Source organism: Mobula hypostoma, chromosome 5 (genome assembly GCF_963921235.1).
Source record: "Mobula hypostoma chromosome 5, sMobHyp1.1, whole genome shotgun sequence".
NCBI classification, from domain to species: Eukaryota; Metazoa; Chordata; class Chondrichthyes; order Myliobatiformes; family Myliobatidae; genus Mobula; species Mobula hypostoma.
Window position 1 is genome coordinate 121,435,053 of NC_086101.1, and position 23,768 is coordinate 121,458,820.

Below are 23,768 nucleotides of genomic sequence, written 5' to 3' on the forward strand. Positions count from 1 at the left end.
TCCCTATTTTGTTCTGTGACTGCACATTTGCTAACAAGGTTCTGGGTAGAGGGAGGCCTCATCCCTCTGCATTTCAGCCTGGCTTGGAGTCCCCCTTCCTGCCTCACTTGCCGCCCTGGCAACGAACCTGCGTCTGTTTAAAGGTGCCATACTTGCCTGGTCTGACAAGTCCTTCAGACAATTGTGAAATATGTAGATCATTAAGTTGATATAAAAGTACATTGCTTGGAGGGAGTTTGTATGCTGCAGTCTGTAGTGAGAGTAATTCAAAATAGGTATATTTAAAAGTATTGTACAAAGCCCTCAGAATGTCACCATGGTTCACTGGCACTATCTTTAATTATTAATTAAGGTTTCCTTGTACACATTTGACCTGATTTCATGAGAATTAATTAAAATGGTTCACAAAAGCAGACTGCTTCATCCCCCTCCACCATCCTTGCTAAGCCTAGTGCATATCTGTACTATTCCTAATTGCCTGCATCAGGCCCTTTACACCTTTCCCATCTAAGTCCTCTTTAGCGTGTGATTGTTTCTGCCCCCCACCTCCTCAGGCAGCCTGTTCTACGTATTCACCATCTTCTGTATGGACAAACTTGCCCACATTTCTCTTTTAAATTTTTCCCCTCTCACTGGAAGTCTAAAATATTTTTGACTCCCTGTCTTGGGGAAAGATTCTTACTGTTCATATCTCTCATAATTTTGCAGATCTCTATTAGCCCAGCCTCTTACATTCCCAGAAAGAATAAACTCAGCCTATCCAATCTCTCCTTATAACCAATCCTCCATTCCAGGCAATGTCCTGGTGAATGTCTTCTTCTACCACATTCTTCCTGTCATGTGCTGCCAGACCTGTATACGTTACTCCAAGTGCTGTTAAACCATGATTTCTCAACTCTTTAAAAGCGTTGGCCTATGAAGGCAAGCATGCCCTGCCCTCTGCTCTTTTCGCTACACTATCTACCTGTATCACCTCTTTCAGAGAGCTGTGGACTTGCACCAGAAGGTCTCTCTATACGTCAGAGCTTCCAAGGTTCCTGTCGTTTACTTGTGCATATGACCTACAGGATTTTAACCTCCAAAGTGCATTACCAAACGCCTGTCTGAATTAGTCTATTTGTCACTGAAGTACTCAATTTAACAGCTGGCCTATGTACTACTGTATCCTGAGACAATCTCCTTTGCTAAGACTGGATTTGATGTTGACAAACCAGCCTTCTATGTGGTTCCTTGTCAAATGCATTTCTAATCTCATAGAACCATAGAAATGTACAGTACAGAAATAGGTCTTTATTGTCCACCTTGTCCATTCCAATGGTAATGTCTAGATCTAGGCAATCAAATTTGTTCGTTTTAGGCCTGTATTCCTCTACTCCTTTGTTATCTCCTTGGGGAGAAAGAACAAATTATTGAGTCATAGAAAGCCATGTTGACTGACCTTAAACTCTGTCTACCTTTCTAAATGCGCATAAATCCTATCCCTTTCAATTTTCTCCCAGGATCAACAGAAGGCTCACTGGAGTTATCTATCTTATCCCCGCTGTCCTGAAATAAAGGAACAATGTTATTTATTCTTCAGTCTTCTAGTACTTCACCTATGGCTAATGTTAATGCAAACATTTCTGTCAGGGCCGCAGCAGTCTCCTTCCTCATTTCCCATAGCATTCTGGACTAGATCATGCCCAGGCTTTGGTGCTTATCCATCTTTATGCATTCCAAGACATCTAACATCTCCACCTTTTTAATAATGACATGCTCCAGACAATTAACGTTTTGGTATTTGAATTTATTATCCTCCACTGTTTACTGTTTAGTGAATACAGATGAGGTTTTCATTTAGGATCTTCTTGCTGGCTCCACCCATCAACTACCCCATTGATCCCTGTGTACATACATCTATTGATGCTTCTGGACACATCTTCAGTGTTGTTCCTGGAATCATCGGGTGTCTCGGGTCTTTCAACATCATACAACCTCCTCCAGGTGACCCAGCCAAGGCTGATCAGACCCCAGCTTGTGTCCAGATGGCTAGCTACTTATGACTCCATGGCTCTTCTCTTCCTCTCTCCCTCTAAGATGATCAAGTTTTCTCAAGCTCTCCTCTTATGACTTAGAACTTAATCTTGTCCATGATATTTCATGGCCTCTTTTTTTTCTCTCCCTCTTTTCCTATTTTTCCCCTAATTAAGAACTCTTTTCCTGTTTTTCCCTAATTAAACTTTCGATGAAGTATGTCATCCAAGGGTCCCCAATCTCCCATTTTTGCCTTTCATACTTCCCTGAACCCTTGCTAACAGTTTTTTTTAAATGGTTCTCACTTGTCAGGTGTTGATTTATCTGCATGCATCTGCTTCCAATCTACTTTTGCTAAAGTCATTTGTTACACTACTGAAATTGGCCTTCCCTAACTTAGGACCTCAGCTTGCTGTGAGGTAATCCCTCTAGATTTATTCTTGAAGTTAAATGGCTATTATCGTCAATCAAGTATCATGAACATACACCTATGCAGACATAATCTTTAAGTATTTTGTAATTAGTAATTTTCATAAACAAAACCAATGGTTTAACAAATGTTACCCACTTTTTCAATAGTAAATATTATTGTGGTGTCCAAGAACACAACAATACAGCCATGGAATCTCTCAAGCCTAGGATTTAAGGTGCCATAGAAAATGGTGCTTTCTGGAAGTCCAGGCTGTGATTTAAACAAAAAAAGAAATACTGTGTTTTGGATTGTTTGTATGGACTACATAAGTAATAAATTATATGTGGTAAAATAGTTGTTGAAGTTTTGTATTTTTGCAGAAATATTTACCGTTAAGTTGGGCAGAGTTCTCAAGTACAAATTTTTCCATTTAAATTGTTAAACATTGCACTGATTTTCATATCAGACTAAGTATTCATCTCATGTATTCCCTTCTAGTAACAAAAAATTGTAATTTACAGAGCGATTAGTTCCCATCTGCAGACATGTGGATGTTCTGTGGTTGTCGGAAGCAATCCAGAAAAAGTAAACAAGGTATTTCTATCAATACAAAATGGTGGTTCATAGTTTCTGATTACAATGAAAGTGATTTTTCTTCATAGCCTGTAAATAGCTATTTTATTTTTCCTCAGTCTGTTAATTTTGTATGCATAAAGATTCTTCTATTCTGGGTATTATTTAACAGAGATGTATATTTTAGATTAACGTTACTATAGGTGCAAGTTGCCTTTACCATTTCTGACTTAATTAGTTTTCTGACAAATGAAAACCAATAGAATGATTATTCTCTGTATTTTATGCTGTAGTTATCATCATTCACATTAGTTTAACTATTTAGAGCTTTATTGTGTTTGTTTCACAGGAAAATGTCAAAGGTGAGATGGTAAAAGAATATTTTAATATTAATATAAATGTAATTCCATTAATCAATATTATATAATTAAAATATAACTGGTTCAATAGATAACATTTAGTTCAAGTACATTTTTTTAATGTTTCTTGTGAGAAATGTATTATACAGTTCATTAATAATTTGGCTAGCGTTCTTCAGAATGGGACTTTATTGACAACAAAATAGAGATAGCCATGGCATCACAGAGCAGGAATTAAAAGAGAGTTTGCAGATTTGTATTATGATAAATGTCTGAGTGCATTGAAACCTATCCTAATTCAAAATTATTAATGGAAACCAATTCACTTATTCACTGTGAACTGAAGTAGACACAAGCCAAAATGGCCTCCTTCCATGTCATAAGGAAATATGGCAAACTACAAAATGTTAATGGCAGGGGAGTTTATGTCATAGATTATTTAACTTATGTCTAATATTTTACAAGTCAGAAAAAATGAGGTTCTACTTTTATTTCCTCTGTTATATTGTACACAGTTCAAGACAATTAAGTAGACATCACAACACACAAAAGGAGTTGGAAGAACTCAACAGGACTGGAAAGAAAGAGGGGAGACAGCCAGTATAGAAAGGTGGGAGGGAGGGGTGGAACAAGAGCTGGTGGTTGATAAGTGGTTCTAGTTGAGTGGAAATGATGTAAGACGCTGGGAGATGATAGATGGAAGTGACAAAGAGCTGAAGAAGATAGAATTTGATAGAGGGCAGTGGAGCATGGAACAAAGGGAAGGAGGTGGGAAGGGGAACCAGTGGGAGGAACGTCTGGTGATGGAAAGATAGGGCGATGGAGGCCTGTGGGTTCAGGAGGGGTAGAACAGAGGGGAGTGGTTACTGAAAATTGGAGAATTTAATGTTTGTACTATCAGGTTGGAGATGACCAAGGCAGAATATGAGCTGCTGTTCCTCTAATCTGCATCTAGCTGTGAGCTGGTAGTGGAGGCACCCTGAACAGATGTGCTGGTGTGGAAATGGGAAAAAGAATTAAAGTGGCTGGCTAACCGGGAGATACAGTGGATGGACCAGAGCTTCATGATGGAATGTTTCCCCTGGTGTAGAGGAGGACATACTGGGAACACTAGAAGCAATAAATAACATTGATGGATTCGTATCTGAAGATCCATCTCACCTGGAAGAACTGTTTACAGCTCTGGATGATGGTGCTGGAGGAGCTGTAGGAGCAGGTGTAAAACTTAATGCAGTTGCTGGGATAATTCGAATGTTCTGTCCTTAGCAGTGGCCTTACCTTTGCTCCCCTGAATCCACACCTCAAGTTCTGTGATCACCATCATGCCCCTCTTACCTTCTACCCATTCTGGATCTTCTCAACTCAGTCGATGGGACATCAATCCCTCACCTCACAAAATGCTGGAGGAACTCAGCAGTTCAGGCACTGACTATGGAAATGAATCTACAGTCGATATTTCAGGCTGAGATCCTTCATTAGGACTGGAAAGGAAGGGAGAAGAGCCAGAATAAGAAGGTGAGGGGAGGGGAAGGACAACAAGTTTGAAGGTGACAGGTGAAGCCAGGTGGTGGAAAAGGGGAGGATGAAGTAAGAAATTGGGAAGTGATAATCGGAAAAGGCAAATGGCTGGAGAAGAAGGAACATAAGAGATGGGAGAAAGGAAAGGGGGAGAGGCGGGTGAGGAAAAAGAGGTAAGAGGCCAGAGGGGGGGAAGAGAGAGCAAAAAAATTACTGGAAGGAGAAATTGATGTTCACGCCATCTAGATGGATCAGAGGTGTTGATTCTCCAACTTGAGAGTGGCCTCGTTGTGGCAGAATAGGAGGCCATGGACTGACTTTTTGGAATGAGAATGAGGATAGGAATTTAAACGGTTGGTCATTGCAAATTCTGCATTTTGCAGATGGATTGGAGGTGCTCGACAAAGCAGTACCCCAATTTATGTTGGACCTCACTAACGTAGAAGAGGCCACATCTGGAGCACCGGAATACAGTAGACTACTCTAACAGATTCGTAGTGAAGTATTGCCACACCTGGAAGGACTGTGTAATGAGCTCTTCAAGCCCATGTGGGGAGTGGAGAGTGTTGGGATCCGAGGTTTTCCGAGCACCGGAATTTGTTAACTGTTGTCTTAACAAGAGTTGTTAATCCCTGGTGCTTTCTGTGTAATCTTGATAAGGTTATTTTGACTAGCACAGCTTTTCCATGCTGTCTGATTATTTAAGTGGACTCCTGTTCAGCGCTTATTGCTGGGTCCTAGTTTTGAGAATGTTATGTTGCGTGGTGTTGCTCTGCTGAGCCACCAATGTTTTGTTGTACAGCTGCCACAAAACAACAAATTTTACGACACATGCCAGTCATATTAATTCTGATTCTGACTTCCTTGCCTCGTGGGCAGGCTCATCCCTCCCCATGAAGCCTGTTCCAGGCATTTATCTATCAACCCCATTAAGTGTTACACCTGCCCCGCTAAGTGTTTCCTTGCCATCATTCAGGAATCTGAACAGTCCTTCACATTTGGATTCTGTAATATCATTTAGAGCATCCTTTGCTCTCAGGGCGACTTCCTTTGACATCAGTCAGACCTGATGCAGATTTGGAGAGCAGTCCATCAAGAAGCTCCGGTTTGCCCACCAGAACCTCCCAGTTAGCCAGCCATTTTAATGCCACTTCCCATTCCCACACTGATTTAGCTGTTCAAAATGGCCTCTATTACTAGATTGTAGCTTGATGCAGATTGGAGGAGTAGTATCTCATGTTCTGCCTTTGTCATCTCTAATCTGATGTCATAAACGTTGAATTCTCTAACTCTTAGCCATCATTTCCCTTTGCCCCTTACTCACCAGCCCAGTTTTGTTTTGTTCTGAACCCACTGGCTCACATTATTCTTTCTCCTTCCCCGTCCCACCCTCTCCAACATCACTCACACATTCCTCCTGCTAGTTCCGTCCTCATCTCTTTCCCATTAGTTCATGTTTAACGTTCCTCTCCCATTAGATTCCATCTTCTTCAGCCATTGTCACTTCTATCTCTCACCTCCCAGGTTCTGCCATTATTCCCACTCTCTTCCCTCCCCCCATCTGCCTCTGACCCCTCCCCACCTGGATTCACCTATCACCTGCCAGCTCTTGCTCCACCCTTCCCTCCCTTTTTTATACTGGCTATTTCTTTCTCTCCATTCCTGATGAAGAGGTTCAACTCGAAGCTTCCACTGTCCTTTCCCTCCATAGGTGTTGCCTGACCCACTAAGTTCTTCCAGCTTTGTGTGTTGCTCCAGTTTTCCTGCACCTGCCGTCTCTTATGTCCACAGAAAATGTTACATGTTTTGTACAGTAGGAAGACTACAGAACAATACATTTGCATGTAAACTGCAAGATAAACCATTATTACAGCGTACAAGTTCTAAGATTGTGGGGTGGATTTTGTTCTCAATTGGTCGGCTCACTTATAAACGTATGGGAAATCACAAACTTCATATGCACAAAGTAGAACTTAATGCAATTAGAGATCACCTTTGAGGCATCTTCCACAAGACAGTGAGGCAAACTGTGAAGTCAGAATAGATAAGTTTGGGCGTGGAAAATGAACAAAGCTGGAAAGGAATATGTGTTTGAAAGAGAAACGAACAAAACAAAGTTAAAAGTTCCTTTACCACAATCTTAAAACTTAAAATCTGAATGAAGGGTTCTTCGGTCTGGATTGGCAATAAAGATGAAAATCTTTAATATGTTCGAAATATATGGTGATGATCTAGGCAGGAAAATGGACACTGGAATTTAATTCATCAAAATGTGAGGGAATCCCTTTAAGGAGATGCAACAAGTCAATAAATGATATGGAAAATTGAAGGCACCTTGGAATATATGTGCACAGTTCATTAAAGATAGCAGGACTGGATAAAAGGATGAGTTAAAAAGATGTAGTCTAATATCTATAGACTAATTGCCCAGTTGCCAATTAGCCTCTAATTGCTGTACCTTCATTGGCTGACAGGCTAACTCCGTATTCTTCAAATCAAGTTTAATTATCATTCAGAGCATACAGGGATACAGTCAAACAAGACAGTGCTGCTCTGGGACCCAAGTGCATAACATACATTCAAAGTAGTGACAGGAAAAAAGACGCACACACATCATTCAGCAAGGGAACACAAGTATAGTTCAAGTCCCTGAGCGACATGCAGATTGATGGTACAGCTCCTGGCAATCCAGCCTGTCCTTCCGCCTGTTGAACACTGGAGGGCAGCACTGACAGGAGAGGCCAGTTCCCAACCGAGCACAGACGCCATGCTATACTGCCTCCGGTGTCGTCTCACCTGGACTACAGCAGCAGGCAGGCCTGCTTGAGGCCTTGTCATCGCTACAACTGAGGCCATGCTGCTGCCTCGTCACCTGTCTCGCCACCAAACAAGGGAAACAGGCCTGCGGCATCTCACATTATCAATGACCAACAGCGTCTTGTGATCGCAAGAAATACGTGCAAGACAGTCACACATGGATGCACTGCACACTGCTTCTTATGCACCAATATGATGTCTTTGAGTAGCAGGCAGCAGCATGGTCTGCACCCAGGTAGCTCCTCTGAACCTTCTCCGATCCATCTGCCGGCTCCACCGTCTCTGGCCCGTCCATTGGCCTCTCCTTGCACAAAGACAAGAAAATCTGCAAATGCTGAAAATCCAATTAACATATGCAAAGTGCTGGAGGAACTCAGGCTGGGCAAAGTCTAAGAAAAAGAATAAACTATCCTCATCTTGGGCCAAGATCTTTCTTCAGGACTGGAGAAAAAGATGAGAAATTAGAGCAAGAATCTGGGGGGAAAAGGAGGAAGAAGTACAAGGTGAGAGGTGAAATGGGGTAGGGGGAGGGTTGAAGTAAGTAGCTGGGAAGTTGACAGCTGAAAGAGAAGGGGAAACCGGATTGAGGGCAGAAGACTATGGAAGAAAGGCAAGGGGAAGGAGCACCAGAGGGAGGTGATGGGCAGGTAAGGAGATAGGCTGAGAGAAGGAAATGGGAATGGTGAAAGGGGTGGCAATTAGGTGGGGGCAGATGGCGGAAGTTACAGAGAATTATGAGCTGGACGCAAAAGCTACTGGGGTGGTAGGTGAGGACAAGAGGAACCCTATTCCTAAACCTATTCTCCCTACCAGGGATAGGGTTCCTCTTGTCGTCTTTTACCACCCTCGTAGCTTCTGCGTCCAGCACATAATTCTCTGTAGTTTCTGTCATCTCCAATGGGATCCCACCGCCTTCTCTTCTCTCCCCGCCCCCCACCACCACTTTCTGCTTTCAGCAGGGATCACTTCCTATGTCACTCCTTTGTCCATTTATCCCTTCCCACTGACTCCCTCCAGGTACTTATCCTTGCAGTCAGAACAAGTGCTACACTTGCCCCTACACCACCTCCCTCACTACCATTCAGGGTCCCAAAGAGCCCTTCCAGGTGAGGCAATACTTCACCTGTGAGTCTGTTGGGGTCATTTACCATATCCAGTGCTACTGGTGTGGACTGCTGTATATCGGTGGGATCCAATGTGGATTGGGAGACCGCTTCGCCAAGTACCAATGTCCGTCTGCCAGAAAAAAACAGGATCTCCCAGTGGCCACCCATTTTACTTCTACTTCCCTCCCCCATTTCAACACTGCTGCAATGAAGCTACACTCGGGTTGAAGGAGCAATACCTTAAAAGTCCATCTGGATAGCCTACAGTCTACAATCTGATGACATGAACTTCAATTTCTCAAGCTTCCTGTAATTGCACCCACCCCACCATTCCCATTCCCATTTCCCTTTCTCACTTAATCCCCTTACCTTGCCCATCACCTCCCTCTGGTGCTCTTCCCCCTTCACTTCCTTCCATGGTCTTCTACTCTCTCCTCACAGATTCCCCCTTCTCCAGCCCTTTATCCCTTTCACCAATCAACTTCCCAGCTCTTTACTTCACCCCTCCTTCTTTCCTGGTTTCACCTATCACCTTGTAATTCTTCGAACCCTCCCCCCAATTTCTTACTCTAACTTCTCATCTTTTTTTTTCAGTCCTGGTGAAGGGTCTCGGCCTGAAAAGTCGGCTCTTTACTCTTTTCCATAATGCTGCCTGGCCTGCTGAGTTTCTCCGGCATTTTGTGTGTGTTTAAAAAAATATATAGGATCATTTTTCAGCCAGGGTGTGGAATACAGGAGCATGGAATTTATGTTAGAACTGTCTGCGGAATGAGTCACATGGCCGTCTTCATATGGTAAATTTTCTGTGATTTTTAAAATTGCAAAAGTTCATTTTGTAGACAGAGGTGATTTGGCAATGGTTAGGACTTTAAAAAAGTTCTAAAGTTTTCTGGCTAGCTTTGAGTTTTATCTGTGTAACGTTTGCATGTTCACTCAGTGACTGTGTGGGTTTCCTTCAGGTACTGTGTTTTGCCATTTCATCCCAAAGATGCACAGGTTGCCACTTTAAATTGCCCCTGGTGTGTAGAACATTGGTGGGAGGAGGTGCGGTGGATTGATGGGAATGTAGGGAAACTGAAAAAAAGATTAATTGTAAAAGGGGTGGTTGATTGTCAGTGTGAATTATATGTTCCATGAGGTTTGTTTTTGCTCTGTTTCTCTGGCATTTGTGATAAACTGCCTCGTGAAAGCTGTTTGGCAGAATATTTAGAAAGAGTATCTAGAAAGAATATCAATATAATGGGGCAAAGACACCATGCCTTTTCGAAAGGGCTATCATATTTGACCAATTTATTGACATTCTTTAACAATGTAACTTGAATAAAGGGGAGCCAGTGTATGTATTATAATTCAATTTTGAGAAAACATTGAATAAGCTGCTGTGTCAAATGCTATTGCAAGAAATAAAAGCTCTTTGTGTGGGAGGTAATGTTTGGCATGATTGGGATATTAGTTACACCATGAGCTATAAAAGCAGAATTAGGCCATTTCGTCCATCGTGTCTGCTGCACTGATCCAAGGCTGATCCAATTTTGGCTAACAGGGAACAGGTTAGGCATGGATTGGTATTTTACTGCTTAGCAAAATGCATCAAGTGCTGAATTGCACTGATTTATGCTGGGCCTCAGCATTATCATTTATATAAATGATTTGGATGATGGTACTGAAGGTTTGGTTGCTGAATTTGTTGATAACACTTTGACGGAAAATAAGCTGCGAAAGTGGACATGAGGCTACATCTAGATTAAGGAAGTGACCAAAGTAATGCGAAAATACAACATAACATGGGAAATCGTGAAAGTAGCTCCTGAAAAAACATCACATTGATACTGAGAAATTGCAAAGATCTAAGATGCAGAAAAAAACTGAGTATCCTAATATGTGATTCACAAAAAGTAAGAGGCTGGTACAGCCAGTAATTGGAAAGCTAATTGAATATTTTAATTGTTTATTGTTGGAGAATTTAAATACAAACATAGGTTTTGTTTGGAGTAATTGTGAGACCAGTCTGGTGTAGCTGTGAATTGTCTTTCTGTATTTAGGGAAGGATGTTAATATGCTGGAAGAGCTATTAGACCAGCTGGATGGGTAGATTTTTTTTTATGAGGAAAGGTTGAACAGTCTAGGGTTGTATCCACTGGAGGAATTCAGTGGCGTAGGCAGCATCCGTGAAGGAGCATTTCAACAGTCAACCTGTCAGGTTGAAATCCTTCATGTAGGTCCATGATGCAACTTGAGTTCCTTAGGCTATTTGTTTGCTGCTTCATTTTGCAGTTTTTGCAGAGTCTTGTGTCCATTGTATCTACTGGAGTTGAGTAGAATTAAAAGATTGTAACACATGGAGTTCCTGAGATGCCTTAACAGGGTGACATAAAGAGGATGGTTCCACTTGTGGGAGATTCCAGATCATTGTTCAAAAATAAGAAATTGCCCTCTTAACAACAGGGGAGGCAAAGTTTATTTCAGGGGATTGTGTGCCTTTGGAACCCACCACAAAATACAGGAGAAGGCCAGTCTTAAAATAATTTTGAGGCATATGCAGATTATTGATCAAAAAGGTAATATAAGGTTCTGGACAGGTGGATCTGGAATGGAGTGGAAACAAATTAACAGAGCAGGCTGGATGGGCTGAGTGGCCTACTCCTGTTAATTCATTTATTAACATATAAGCTTATAAATATCTCTGTACATTGACAGATGGTTCGCACGCTGTGCCTTTTCTTGACTCCAAATGAACGAAAGTGCTCTCGACTTGCTAATGCCAGTGGTTCTTTCAAATATAATTCGGGACTGTTTGTTCAGGGCCTTTTGAAGGTACTTATAAAATGTGCTTCTTTTCCTCAATTTTATGGAATTCTCTTTCCAAATGCATTTCCTTATCTATTCTGTTTTAATTATCATGTTCTGACCTATAATACAGGCAGGTCATTCCTGCATATGGGTTGATTGGTACATTGCATTTCTTTTAGTTTTAGGAACTGCTCCAGAAATCAGGGAATTGATCTTTGTTAATTTAATGAGTGGGTTTTACACCATATTTCAATGTGTTAATGTATTTTGGTTTGCAAGGTTTTTAATCACCAAAGAAAATTTGTTACACTGTTTTTCCTAACCAGTGTCTCATTATAGTATAAGTACAGCATATACATAATGTTACAGTGTTAATAGTAACAAAAACTGAGTCAGATTATCTGTTCTTTGCTAAATTAAACTTTAAATAATCTGGGTTAAACTCATCTTTGCATGCATTTTCGTTTTCTACTCTGTCGATTGACTTTAATGAAGTACTAGATGCATTCTGGAGCTTCTTTTTAACAGTGCTGAAGAGCAGATTGGGATGGAGATTCAAGAAACGGAGATTTTGCTTTTCTGCAAATGAAAGTAGCTCCCTGGACGAATCAGGATATTTCATATATAATGATCAAGATGCCCTGCAGTCTAGAGTGTGCTAAATTGTCTTTAACATTTCTCAGAATAGAACAGTATCAGGTCAATCATGACCAAATATAAATAGATTTAATAATCAAGGTCACCAAGAACATTGTGCAGATAATGTAAATTTATAATTGTGCATAATACAAAGATGGAACAGGGTATGTGCATCTATGCTTATCATTTATTTTGTAGAAGAGCCTTTTTCAAATACTAATGTTTGCCCAGGTGCCTCTTGCCCTAACTCATGAAGTGTTCCAACTTGAGTAACTATAATCACCAGAAAGAAAAGTTAACTGTTATTACAGTTTAAGGGAGGGAATGAATCTAGTGCTAAGAGATAATTGTGATAAATTCAAATCATTAGACCATAAGACACAGGAGCAGAATTAGGCCATTTGGCCCATTGAGTTTGCTCCGCCATTTCATGGCTGAACCATTTTTCCTCTCAGCCCCAGTCTCCTGCCTCTCCCCCCCCCCCGCCAACATCCCTTCATGTCCTGAACAATTGAGAATTTATTGACCTCTGCCTTAAATATACATCAAGACTTGGCCTCCACAGCTGTCTGTGGCAACAAATTCCACAGATTCAGTACTTTCTGGCTGAAGAAATTTCTTCTCATCTGTTCTAAAAGGATTCCCCTCTATCTGAGGCTGTGTCCTCTGGTTTTAGACACTCCCACCATAGGAAACATCCTCTCCACATTCACTCTATGGAGGCTTTCAACATTCAATAGGTTTCAATTGGGTCACTCCTCATTCTTCTGAATTCCAGTTCTGAATCAAGGGTTTTAAGTTTGCAGAATTATCATACATCATTCTTATAAATTATGCTGTTAATACATGGGTTAAAATTAAGATATTTGTTTAAATATTCAATAAGAATATAATTAAAATAACAGGAGCTGCAAATTTTTGAGCCACAACAATTTTCCATTTGAATCAAAGCATTGACAGTAAGTAATATAAAGGTGAATTGTTAAAGATTCAGTATATCCAATTTATCTTTGATCATTGAGGAATGAAATCATTGAATATTGATGCCTCTACTTACTACAAATATGAATTTTTATTGTTTCAGGATGCTACTGGTAGCTTTGTACTGCCTTATCGTCAGATTATGTATGCTCCGTACCCAACCACACACATTGATGTTGATGTTAACACAGTGAAGCAGATGGCCCCATGCCATGAACATATTTATAACCAGCAGAATTATATGAACATGGAACTTGTCACACTTCAGAAGACTGCATCAGAAGAAGTAGTAATTCCTGATACCATAATTCATATGGATGAAAGTTTCACCCCTAACCTGTATGTATTTTAAAACAATTGATGCTTTTTTAACAATTTTTTTTATTTTTGTGCTATCTATGGAGCTAGAGATTGGAATGGAATCCTGTGTTTGAGAAAAAAAAAATGAATTAAATACTTGGTCATTATACAAGAAAATCATATTAGTTGGAGAATTCGAGAAAGAATGAGTAAAATTCTAACAGTATGCTAATAATTAAGAAAAACTGTTAAGATATCTAATCACTCATTTTTTATCATTTTTCCATATCTGAGGCTTTGTAGTAATGCATTTGATGCAAACTTTTGTCACTGTTTTATGGAACTTTGAGTGAAAATACTGGCTGAATATTTAGTTGCTAATATTTCAATCATCTGAGTCCTGGGGGTTGTTTCTCAAAAACAGAATCAGGTTTAATATCACCGGTCCAGTTGCAAGGAAAAGTTTGTGAGCTTTTGCAGTTACCTGGTTTTCTGCATTAACTAATCATTTAAAAGTTGAATCTCCATCTAAGTCACAATAATAGACAAGCACAATCTGTCTAAACTAATAACACAAACAATTGTACTACTTCTCATCAATACTGAGTGCGCCATTTAAACAGTCACAGTCTAGGTTCAAAAAAGTATGTGAGCCTCTGGGGTAATGCCTTCTGCAAAAGCTATTTGGAGTCAGGTTTTCCAGTCAATGAAATGGGATTAGAGGTATGGGTTGTCGAGGTGCCCTGCCCTATCAAGATGACACACAAAGTTGGTTACTGACAGAGCCTGTTCTGCTCAAGAAAGATTTGTTTATGTTCATGTTGCCTTGATCGAAACAACCTTCAGAGGACCTTAAAAGAAGAATTGTAGAGATGCATGAAGCTTGAAAGAGCTACAAAAGCATTTCTAAAGACCTGAATGTTTATCAGTTCACAGTAAGAGAAATTGTCTATAAATGGAAGAAACTCAGGTCTGTTGCTACTCTTCCGAGAAGTGGGCACCCTGCAAAGATCACACCAGCAGCAGACCATACAATGCTGAAGAGTGTGAAAAAGAACCCAAGGGTAATAGCAAAAGACCTGCAGATATCTGTAGGACTTGCTAAAGTCTCTGTTCATATAACCATATATAACCATATAACAATTACAGCACGGAAACAGGCCATCTTGGCCCTTCGAGTCCACGCCGAACTCTTAATCCTATTCCCACCTACCTGCACTCAGCCCATAACCCTCGATACCTTTCCTGTCCATATATCTATCCAATTTAACTTTAAACAACAACATAGAACCTGCCTCAACCACTTCTGCTGGAAGCTCATTCCATACAGGCTACCACTCTCTGAGTAAAGAAGTTCCCCCTCATGTTACCCCTAAACTTTTGTCCTCTAATTCTCAACCCATGCCCTCTTGTTTGAATCTTCCCCACTCTCAATGGAAAAAGTCCAACCACGTCAACTCTATCAATCCCCCTCATAATTTTAAACACCTCTATCAAGTCTCCCCTCAACCTTCTACACTCCAAAGAATAAAGACCTAACTTGTTCAACCTTTCTCTGTAACTTAGGAGATGAAACCCAGGCAGCATTTTAGTAAACCTCCTCTGTACTCTCTCAATTTTATTGACATCTTTCCTATAACTCGGTGACCAGAACTGTACACAGTACTCCAGATTTGGCCTTACCAATGCCTTATACAAATTCAACATTACATCCCAACTCCTATACTCAATGCTCTGATTAATAAAGGCCAGCATACCAAAGCTTTCTTCACCACCCTATCCACATGAAATTCCATCTTCAGGGAACTATGCACCATTATTCCTAGATCCCTCTGTTGTAAAGCATTCTTTAATGTCCTACCATTTACCATGTATGTCCTATTTTGATTAGTTCTACCAAAATGTAGCACCTCACATTTTTCAGCATTAAACTCCATCTGCCATCTTTCAGTCCACTTTTCTAACTGTCCTAAATCTCTCTGCATGTTTTGGAAACCTATCTCATCATCCACAACACCACCTATCTTAGTATCATCTGCATACTTACTCATCCAATTTACAACCCCACCATCCAGATCATTAATATATATTGCAAACAACATTGGACCCAGTACAGATCCTTGAGGCACATTGCTACACACCATCCTCCAATCTGACACACAGTTAGCCACCACTACTCTCTGGCGTCTCCCATCTAGCCACTGCTGAATCCATTTTACTACTTCCATATTAATGCCTAATGATTGAACCTTCCTAACTAACCTTCCGTGTGGAACCTTGTCAAAGGCCTTACTGAAGTCCGTATAGACAACATCCACCGTTTTACCCTCGTCAACTTTCTTAGTAACCTCATCAAAAAATGCAATAAGATTTGTCAAACATGACCTTCCACACACAAATCCATGTTGACTGTTCCTAATCAGACCCTGTCTATCCAGAAAATTATATATACCATCTCTCTAAGAATACTTTCCATCAATTTACCCACCACTAATGTCAAACTTACAGGCCGATAATTGCCAGGTTTACTCTTAGAACCCTTTTTAAACAATGGAACCACATGAGCAATACTCCAGTCCTCCGGCACCATTCCTGTTTCTAATGACATATGAAATATTTCTGTCGGAGCCCCTGCTATTTCTACACTAACCTCCCTCAAAGTCCTAGGGAATATCTTGTCCGGACCCGGAGACTTATCCACTTTTATATTCATTAAAAGTGTCAGTACTTCCTCTTCTTTAATTGTCATACTTTCCATAACTACCCTACTTGTTTCCTTTACCTTACACAATTCAATATCCTTTTCCTTAGTGAATACCGAAGAAAAGAAATTGTTCAAAATCTCCCCCATCTCTTTTGGCTCCGCACATAGCCGTCCACTCTGATTCTCCAAGGGACCAATTTTATCCCTCACTATCCTTTTGCCACTAGAAACCCTTTGGATTTATTTTCACCTTACTTGCCAAAGCAGCCTCGTATCTTCTTTTAGCTTTTCTAATTTCTTTCTTAAGATTCTTTTTACATTCTTTATATTCCTCGAGTACCTCATTAATTCCAAGCTGCCTATATTTATTGAAGATCTCTTTTTCTGAACCAAGTTTCTAATATCTCTTGAAAACCATGGCTCTCTCAAACTTTTAACCTTTCCTTTCAACCTAACAGGAACATAAAGATTCTGAACCCTCAAAATTTCACCTTTAAATGACCTCCATTTCTCTGTTACATCCTTCCCATAAACCAAATTTTCCCATTCCACTCCTTCTAAATCCTTTCGCATCTCCTCAAAGTTAGCCTTTCTCCAATCAAAAATCTCAATCCTAGGTCCAGTCCTATCCTTCTCCATAATTACACTGAAACTAATTGTATTGTGATCACTGGACCCGAAGTGCTCCCCAACAAATACCTCCATCACCTGCCCTGTCTCATTCCCTAACAGGAGATCCAACACTGCCCCTTCTCCAGTTGGTACCTCTATGTATTGCTTCAAAAAACTATCCTGCATATATTTTACAAACGCCAAACCATCCAGCCCTTTTACAGAATGGGCTTCCCAGTCTATGTGTGGAAAATTAAAGTCTCCCACAATCACAACCTTGTGCTTACTACAAATATCTGCTATCTCCTTACAAATTTGCTCTTCCAGTTCTCGGTCCCCATTAAGTGGTCTATAATACACCCCTATAAGCGTCACAACACCTTTCCTATTCCTCAGTTCCACCCAAATAGCCTCCCTAGACGAGTCCACTAATCTATCCTGCCAGAGCACTGCTGTTATATAATCTCTGACAAGCAATGCAACACCTACCCCTCTTGCCCCTCCTATTCTATCACACCAAAAGCAATGAAATCCTGGAATATTTAGTTGCTAATCATACCTCTCCTGCAAACCATGTTTCACTAATAGCTACAACATTATATTTCCAGGTATCAATCCATGCTCTAAGCTCATCCACCTTTCTTACAAGCTCCTAGCATTAAAATAGATGCATTTAAGAAACTCTCCCCCTCCCACTCTCTGTTTATCCTTAATTGAGCAAACAACTTTGTTATCTTCTTCTTCTTTTTCCCTTACATCAACCTCCCCTCTCCTAGTCTCCTTAATTTGATTCCCTCCCCCCAACCATTCTAGTTTAAAGTCACCTTAGTAGCCCTCGCAAATCTCCCCGCCAGGATATTGGTCCCCCTATGATTCAAATGCAATCCGTCCCTTTTGTACAGGTCATGCCTGTGCCAATAGTGGTCCCAATGATCCAAAAACCCAAATCCCTGCCCCTTGCTCCAATCTCTCAGCCATGCATTTATCCTACATCTCATTGCATTCCTACTCTCACTGTCGCATAGCACAGGCAGTAATCCTGAGATTACTACCTTTTTCATCCTTTTTTTCAACTCCCTTCCTAACTCCCTATATTCTTCTTTCAGGATATCTTCCCTTTTCCAACCTATGTCATTGGTACCTACATGTACCATGACCTCTGGCTCCTCTCCCTCCCACTTCACGATCTCTTGGACGCGATCAGAAACATCACGGACCCTGGCACCAGGGAGGCAAACTACCATCCGGGTCTCCTGACTTCGTCCACAGAATCGTCTATCTGACCCCCTAACTATTGAGTACCCTATTACTGTTGCCCTCCTCTTCCTTTCCCTACCCTTCTTAGCTACAGGGCTGGACTCTGTGTCGGAGGCACGGCCAGTGTTGCTTCCCCCAGGTATGCTGTCCCCCCCAACAGTACACTAAGAGGAATACTTATTGTCAAGCGCCACAGCCACAGGTGTACTCTCTATTACTTTATTCTTCTTATTCCCCCTCCTAACCCTGACCCAGTTGTCTGCCTCCCGTGGCTCCGGTGTGACCACCTGCCTGTAACTTCTCTCTGTCAACTCCTCACTCTCTCTGATAAGACGAAGGTCATCGAGCTGCAGCTCCAGTTTCCTAATGCGGTCTCTTAGGAGCTACATCTCGACGCACCTGGCGCAGATGTGGCTGTCCGGGAGGCTTGGAGACTCCAGGGCCTCCCACATCCGGCACTGAGAACAAGCTGCCCTCACACTCATACTTCCTCCTCTCTTCAAATAACAGTGGGGAAAAAAAATGAATAACCAAACCCTCTTCGCCTCGCCCTTTCCCGCCTAAGCCTGTTTAGCCAAACCCTTAAGCCTTCACTCTGCTCCCGGCTCACTCACTCATGTTTTCACAAAAAAACTTTCCTGGTGTATATGAGGAATAAACTCTTCTCGGGCTTTCCAAGGAGCCCGAGAATAGTTTATTAGCCTGAACAAGAATGGTGATCATGGAAGGATACCACAGAAGAAATCATTTCTCTCCAAAAAAAACATTGCTGCATGTCTCAAGTTTGCAAAAGATCACCTGGTGTTCCACAATGCTTCTGTGACAATGTTCTGTAGACAGATGAGACCAAAGGTGAACTTTTTGGTAAAAATGCACATTACTATGTTTGGAGGAAAAAGGGCACTGCACACCCAGACCAAAACCTCATCCCAACTGTGAAGCATTGTAGAAGGGACACCATGGTTTGGGTCTGCTTTGCTGCTTCAGAACCTGGACAGCTTCCAATCGTTGAGGGAACAATGAACTCAAAATTGTATGAAGACATTTTACAGGAGAATGTCAGGGTAGCAGTCAGTCACCTGAAGCTTAATAGAAGTTGGATGATGTAACAATGATCCAAAACACAAGAGTAAATCAACAACAGAATAGCTTAAAACAAAGAAAATTTGTGTCTTAGAATGGCCAAGTCGGAGCCCAGACCTTAACCCAATTGAGATGCTGTGGCATGACCTGAAGAGGGCTGTTCGTGCAAGGTATCCCAGAAATATTGATGAACTGAAACAGTTTTGTATAGAGGAATGGTCTAAAATTCCTCCTCACCATTGTACAAGTCTGATCAGCAGCGACAAGAAATGTTTAATGGATGTTATTGCTGCTAAAGAAGGTTCTGCAAGTAAATAAATACAAAGGCTCACATACGTTTTCCAGCCTGAACTGTGAATGATTAATCAATGTGTTCAATAAAGACTTGAGAAGTACTGTTGTTACTAGTTTAGGCAGATTGTGTTTGTTTACTATTGTGACTTAGATGAAGATCAGACCACATTTTATGAGTAACTAATGCAAAAAACCAGGTAATTACAAAGGGTTTACAAACCTTTTCTTGCAACTGTTGTTGTGAAATTTGTAAACTTCACAGCAGTAGTACAAGAAATGCATGATAATATAGAGAAAAAAAACTGAATTATAGTAAGTATTAGAATATATATAATATATATTTTAGTTAAATTAATAAGTAGAGCAAAAAAATTGAAATAAAAATGTAGTAAGGGTTCATGGGTTCAATGTCCATTTAGAAATCAGATGGCAGAGAAGAAGAAGCTGCTACTGAATGATCGAGTGTGTTCCTTCAGGCTTCTATACCTTCTTCCTGATGATAACAATGAGAAAAGAACATGTCCTGGGTGGTGGGGTCCTTAATGACAGGCGCCGCCTTTTTGCGGCACTGCTCTTTGAAGATATCCTGGATACTGTTGGGGCTAGTGTCCATGATTGAGCTGACTAATTTTACAACTCTCTGCAGTTTACTTCAATTTTGTGCAGTAGCTCCCCACTCCCCCCCCCCCATACCAGATGGTGATGCAGCCCGCTCTCCAAGGTATATCTGTAGAAATTTGCAAATGTTTTAGGTGACCAAATCTCCTCAAACCCCTAATGAAATATAGCCGCTGTCTTGCCACCTTTAGAGCTGCGTCATTATGTTGGGTCCAGGTTAAGTCCTCAGAGATATTGACGCCCTGGAACTTGCTCACTCTTTCCTCTTCTGATCCCTCTGGGGACTGGGGTGTGTTCACTCGTCTGATCTTTTCTGAAGTCCACAATCAGTTCTTTGGTCTTACTGACGTTGAGTGCAAGGTTATTGCTGCGACACCACTCAATCGGTTGGTATATCTCCCCTGTGTGCCTTCTCATCATCACCATCTGAAATTCTGAGGAAAAGTAGAGTTCATTAATTTACTGGAATACTTGAGATCCTGGATCCCTTGACTTGAGTGTGGCAATGATTTTGAGATGTTCATAAATGTATTCTTAATGGTGCATTAATATATTTGTCCACGTACACTCACTGCCAAATCTAGGGTAGTGAAGAGTATAGCATGCTTGCCTTCATTGATTAGAGCATTTGAGTTGAAATGTCATGTTCTAGCTCTAAAACTTTGGTTAGGCTGTACTTGGAATATTCTGTGCAATTCTTGTTGCCCCATTCTAGAATGCATTTGGAAGTTTTGGCAAAGGTTTAGAAAGGTTTACCAAGACGCTGTCTGGATTAGAAGATATAAGCTATAAGGGAAGGTTATACAAACTTGGATTTTTCTCTCTAGAACATTGGACCATAGGAGAAACCTGATTGAAGTTTATAAAACTAAGAGGTATAAGTTAGGTTAGATATTCAGAATCTTTTTCTAAGGTTAAAAAATGTCAAATATTGGGCAAAATGCATTTAAGGTGAGAGGGGCAAAGTTCCAAGGAGATGTGCAGAGCAAATCTTTTTGTTTTACAGTGCCAGTTGTCTGGAATTGGCTGCCACTGACATGGTGGAAGCAGGTACAATTGTGACATTTAAGAGGCTGTTAGACATGAATCTGTAGGGGAATTGTGGGATTTGGATTATATACGAGTAGAAGAGATCTAGCTTAATTTGACATTGTGTTTGGTACAGACATTGAGGGTTGTATGAGCAGTTTGTAAAAACAGCACAGCTTCTGTGTTGTCTTCTAATTACAGTAAGCAGAATGTAGAATAGTACAGCACAGGAACAGGCTGAACTAAACCACTGATTCCCAGCAGGGGTGCTTACCGGTCCTAAGGGGACGTTAGGGGAAATAGAAGTCGTTGGGGGGGGGGTTGTTGGGGGTTGTAAGCAGCACCCTAGCTTGTGGCATGAGACTGACCAACTGTTAATAGACCAATCACAAGCAAGAGAAAATCTACAAATGCTGGAAATCCAAGCAACATACATAAAATGCTAGAGGAACTCAGCAGGCCAGGTAGGATGCTGCCTGACCTGCTGAATTCCTCCAGCATTTTGTGTGTGTTGACCGTTAGAAGAGCAGGCACTTCCCAAAATGAACACAAGAAGATCCATAACTCTGCAGGCAATGAGCAGTCATTGTCACAACGCATCTGAAACTCAGCAATCTCATCCAACCTTACCAACCAAACAGACATTATTGGGGATGACCAATCCTGTCAGTGCATTCCAGGCACCTGCCACTCTGTTTTTCTCTTTTTAAAAAAAAAAGCCTGCTCCAGACATCATCTTTAAACCTTCCCCTTCTCACCTTAAATGCTTGCCCTCTGGTACTAGACTTTACAGCCCTGAGGAAAATGGTACTGGCTAGGTGTCTGTGTCTCTCCTAACCTTAGGAAATACTTACAGATCTCCCCTCCTCCTCTGTCACTCCAGAGAAAACAACCCAAGTTTGTCCAAAATCTCCTTACATCACACACCTCTAATTCAGGCAGCATCCTGATAAACCTCTTCTGCACTCTCCCCAGATACTCCTTCTTATCATTGGGTGAGCAAAATCCAAGATCAAGTTGTATCACTTCCCCAACAATCTACTAAATTTGTGCTGCTTTATAAATAATGAGCACATATTTGAAAAGGAATTCTCTTTCACTCCAGTAATTACTGAAATAGAAAAAAGCATAGTGAATTCATAATGCTGTATATTTCTGTGATATACTTATTCTTCAGTCTTCTCTATGGTATATTCTAAGTATAAAAGCACTATGGAAAATTGTAGAACAGCTAGCCAAGCAGGGATTTGTTCTCCAACCATTGATATCTTTTGGTGTATAAACTATCACAGAATGTCTTGATTTATTTGTCAATGATTTTTACCTGCCGAGAAATATTTAAGAATAAATTTTTAGAGTTTTAGAATATAAGTGACTTCCTTATTTGTGCAATATTGCAGCAAATAGTAGTTTTGTCTTATCTGATCAAGATAACTTCAGACTCTTAGAAGTAAAAGTTCTCTGTGTAATTCTAGTTACTTTCTCAGTCATTTAAAAACTCAGTTTTTGTAATTTGGTTGTATTTTTAAAATTGCATTTCACTGAACTCTCTCTTAGGAATATATTCCAGGATGTGATGAATCGGGACACGTTAGTGAAATCATTTTTAGATCAGGTAAGATGTATTGGAAATATGTCATTTGTGATATCAGAGTTAATTGCTAGGTGATTATAGATTATTTGTTTAAGGGTTTAATAGTGGAAATAATGGCCCTTAATTTGTGCTGAAACGTAGTGTTTCTTGTTTTGGTGGAGGAAGTCTCATAAATTTCAAAAATTCTGTTCTTTATAATACTAGTTTTTAAAATTTTGGTATTTAAGCTTCTAATGTAGTCTTTTGTATATGTCCCCACCCCACCCTGCACCAAATGTTAAGTAAAATTTAATCCTTTCTATTTCCTTCTCCAATATCATTGTTGCTGGATGTCAAAGATCCCTTTGAACTATATCTGGTGGCAGCTTGCATTAGGGATAAAACAGACTAAGACCATGAGACCTTTGTGGGCAGCTTTCATTAAAACTAAAATTTGGCCCATTATTAGTATGGTAGCTTTTTTGCAAAATTAGATTTTTTTTTGGAAAAAATGTACTTTATCCAAAAAGTGTTTCAAATTCTGCTCTTTGCATCAGCTCCTTTGTTGCAAATGTTAAAACATGTTTTGTTTAAAACTATGGATGAAATGCTTCTCTTTCAGATTTTTCAGCTCAAGTCTGGTTTGTCCCTCAGAAGCATTTTTCTAGCACAGTTTCTTCTCGTCCTTCACAGAAAAGCCCAGACAGTGATAAAATACATAGAAGATGAAACGTATGTTGGATTCTGATTTCAATATTATTTTAATACTTCCATTGTACTGCAACGTGAGAGAAATATATTTCCTTGTTTATACCATTTTTTAAAAATCCTGTTTTAAATGCACATTCTGCTGCTCATTTGTTATTTTCTATGCTTTGCATGTGTCATTCATGGTCATATAGAAACAGTTTGAAATGGAGGAAGGAGGTGGTTCAGATCTGTTTTCCCAATTAAATTGGGAACAGACGGGAGATACTGTGGACGTGAACGGGACACCTGGGTGGTATGTTGCCTCGCAGGTGCCAGGGTCAGGGACGTCTCAGATGGCGTCCACAACATTTTGGAGAGTGAGGGAGAGCAACCAGATGTC

General features: G+C 40.6%; 1 protein-coding gene across 4 annotated transcripts in view; it reads left to right on the plus strand.

Moving 5' to 3' along the window:
• The window catches only part of c9orf72 (C9orf72-SMCR8 complex subunit), a 55,072-nt gene that overhangs the window by 16,018 nt on the left and 15,286 nt on the right, over window positions 1-23,768 (plus strand). For 2 of the 4 annotated variants that reach the window (XM_063048908.1, XM_063048910.1), the window contains exons 5-9: window positions 2,947-3,019; window positions 11,496-11,612; window positions 13,312-13,547; window positions 22,663-22,720; window positions 23,301-23,410. In XM_063048908.1, the coding sequence (XP_062904978.1) occupies window positions 2,947-3,019; window positions 11,496-11,612; window positions 13,312-13,547; window positions 22,663-22,720; window positions 23,301-23,410 (594 nt within the window). Of the gene's footprint in view, window positions 1-2,946; window positions 3,020-11,495; window positions 11,613-13,311; window positions 13,548-22,662; window positions 22,721-23,300; window positions 23,411-23,768 lie in introns of those variants that run through there. The other 2 variants (XM_063048909.1, XR_010018054.1) reach the window with 2 other exon arrangements.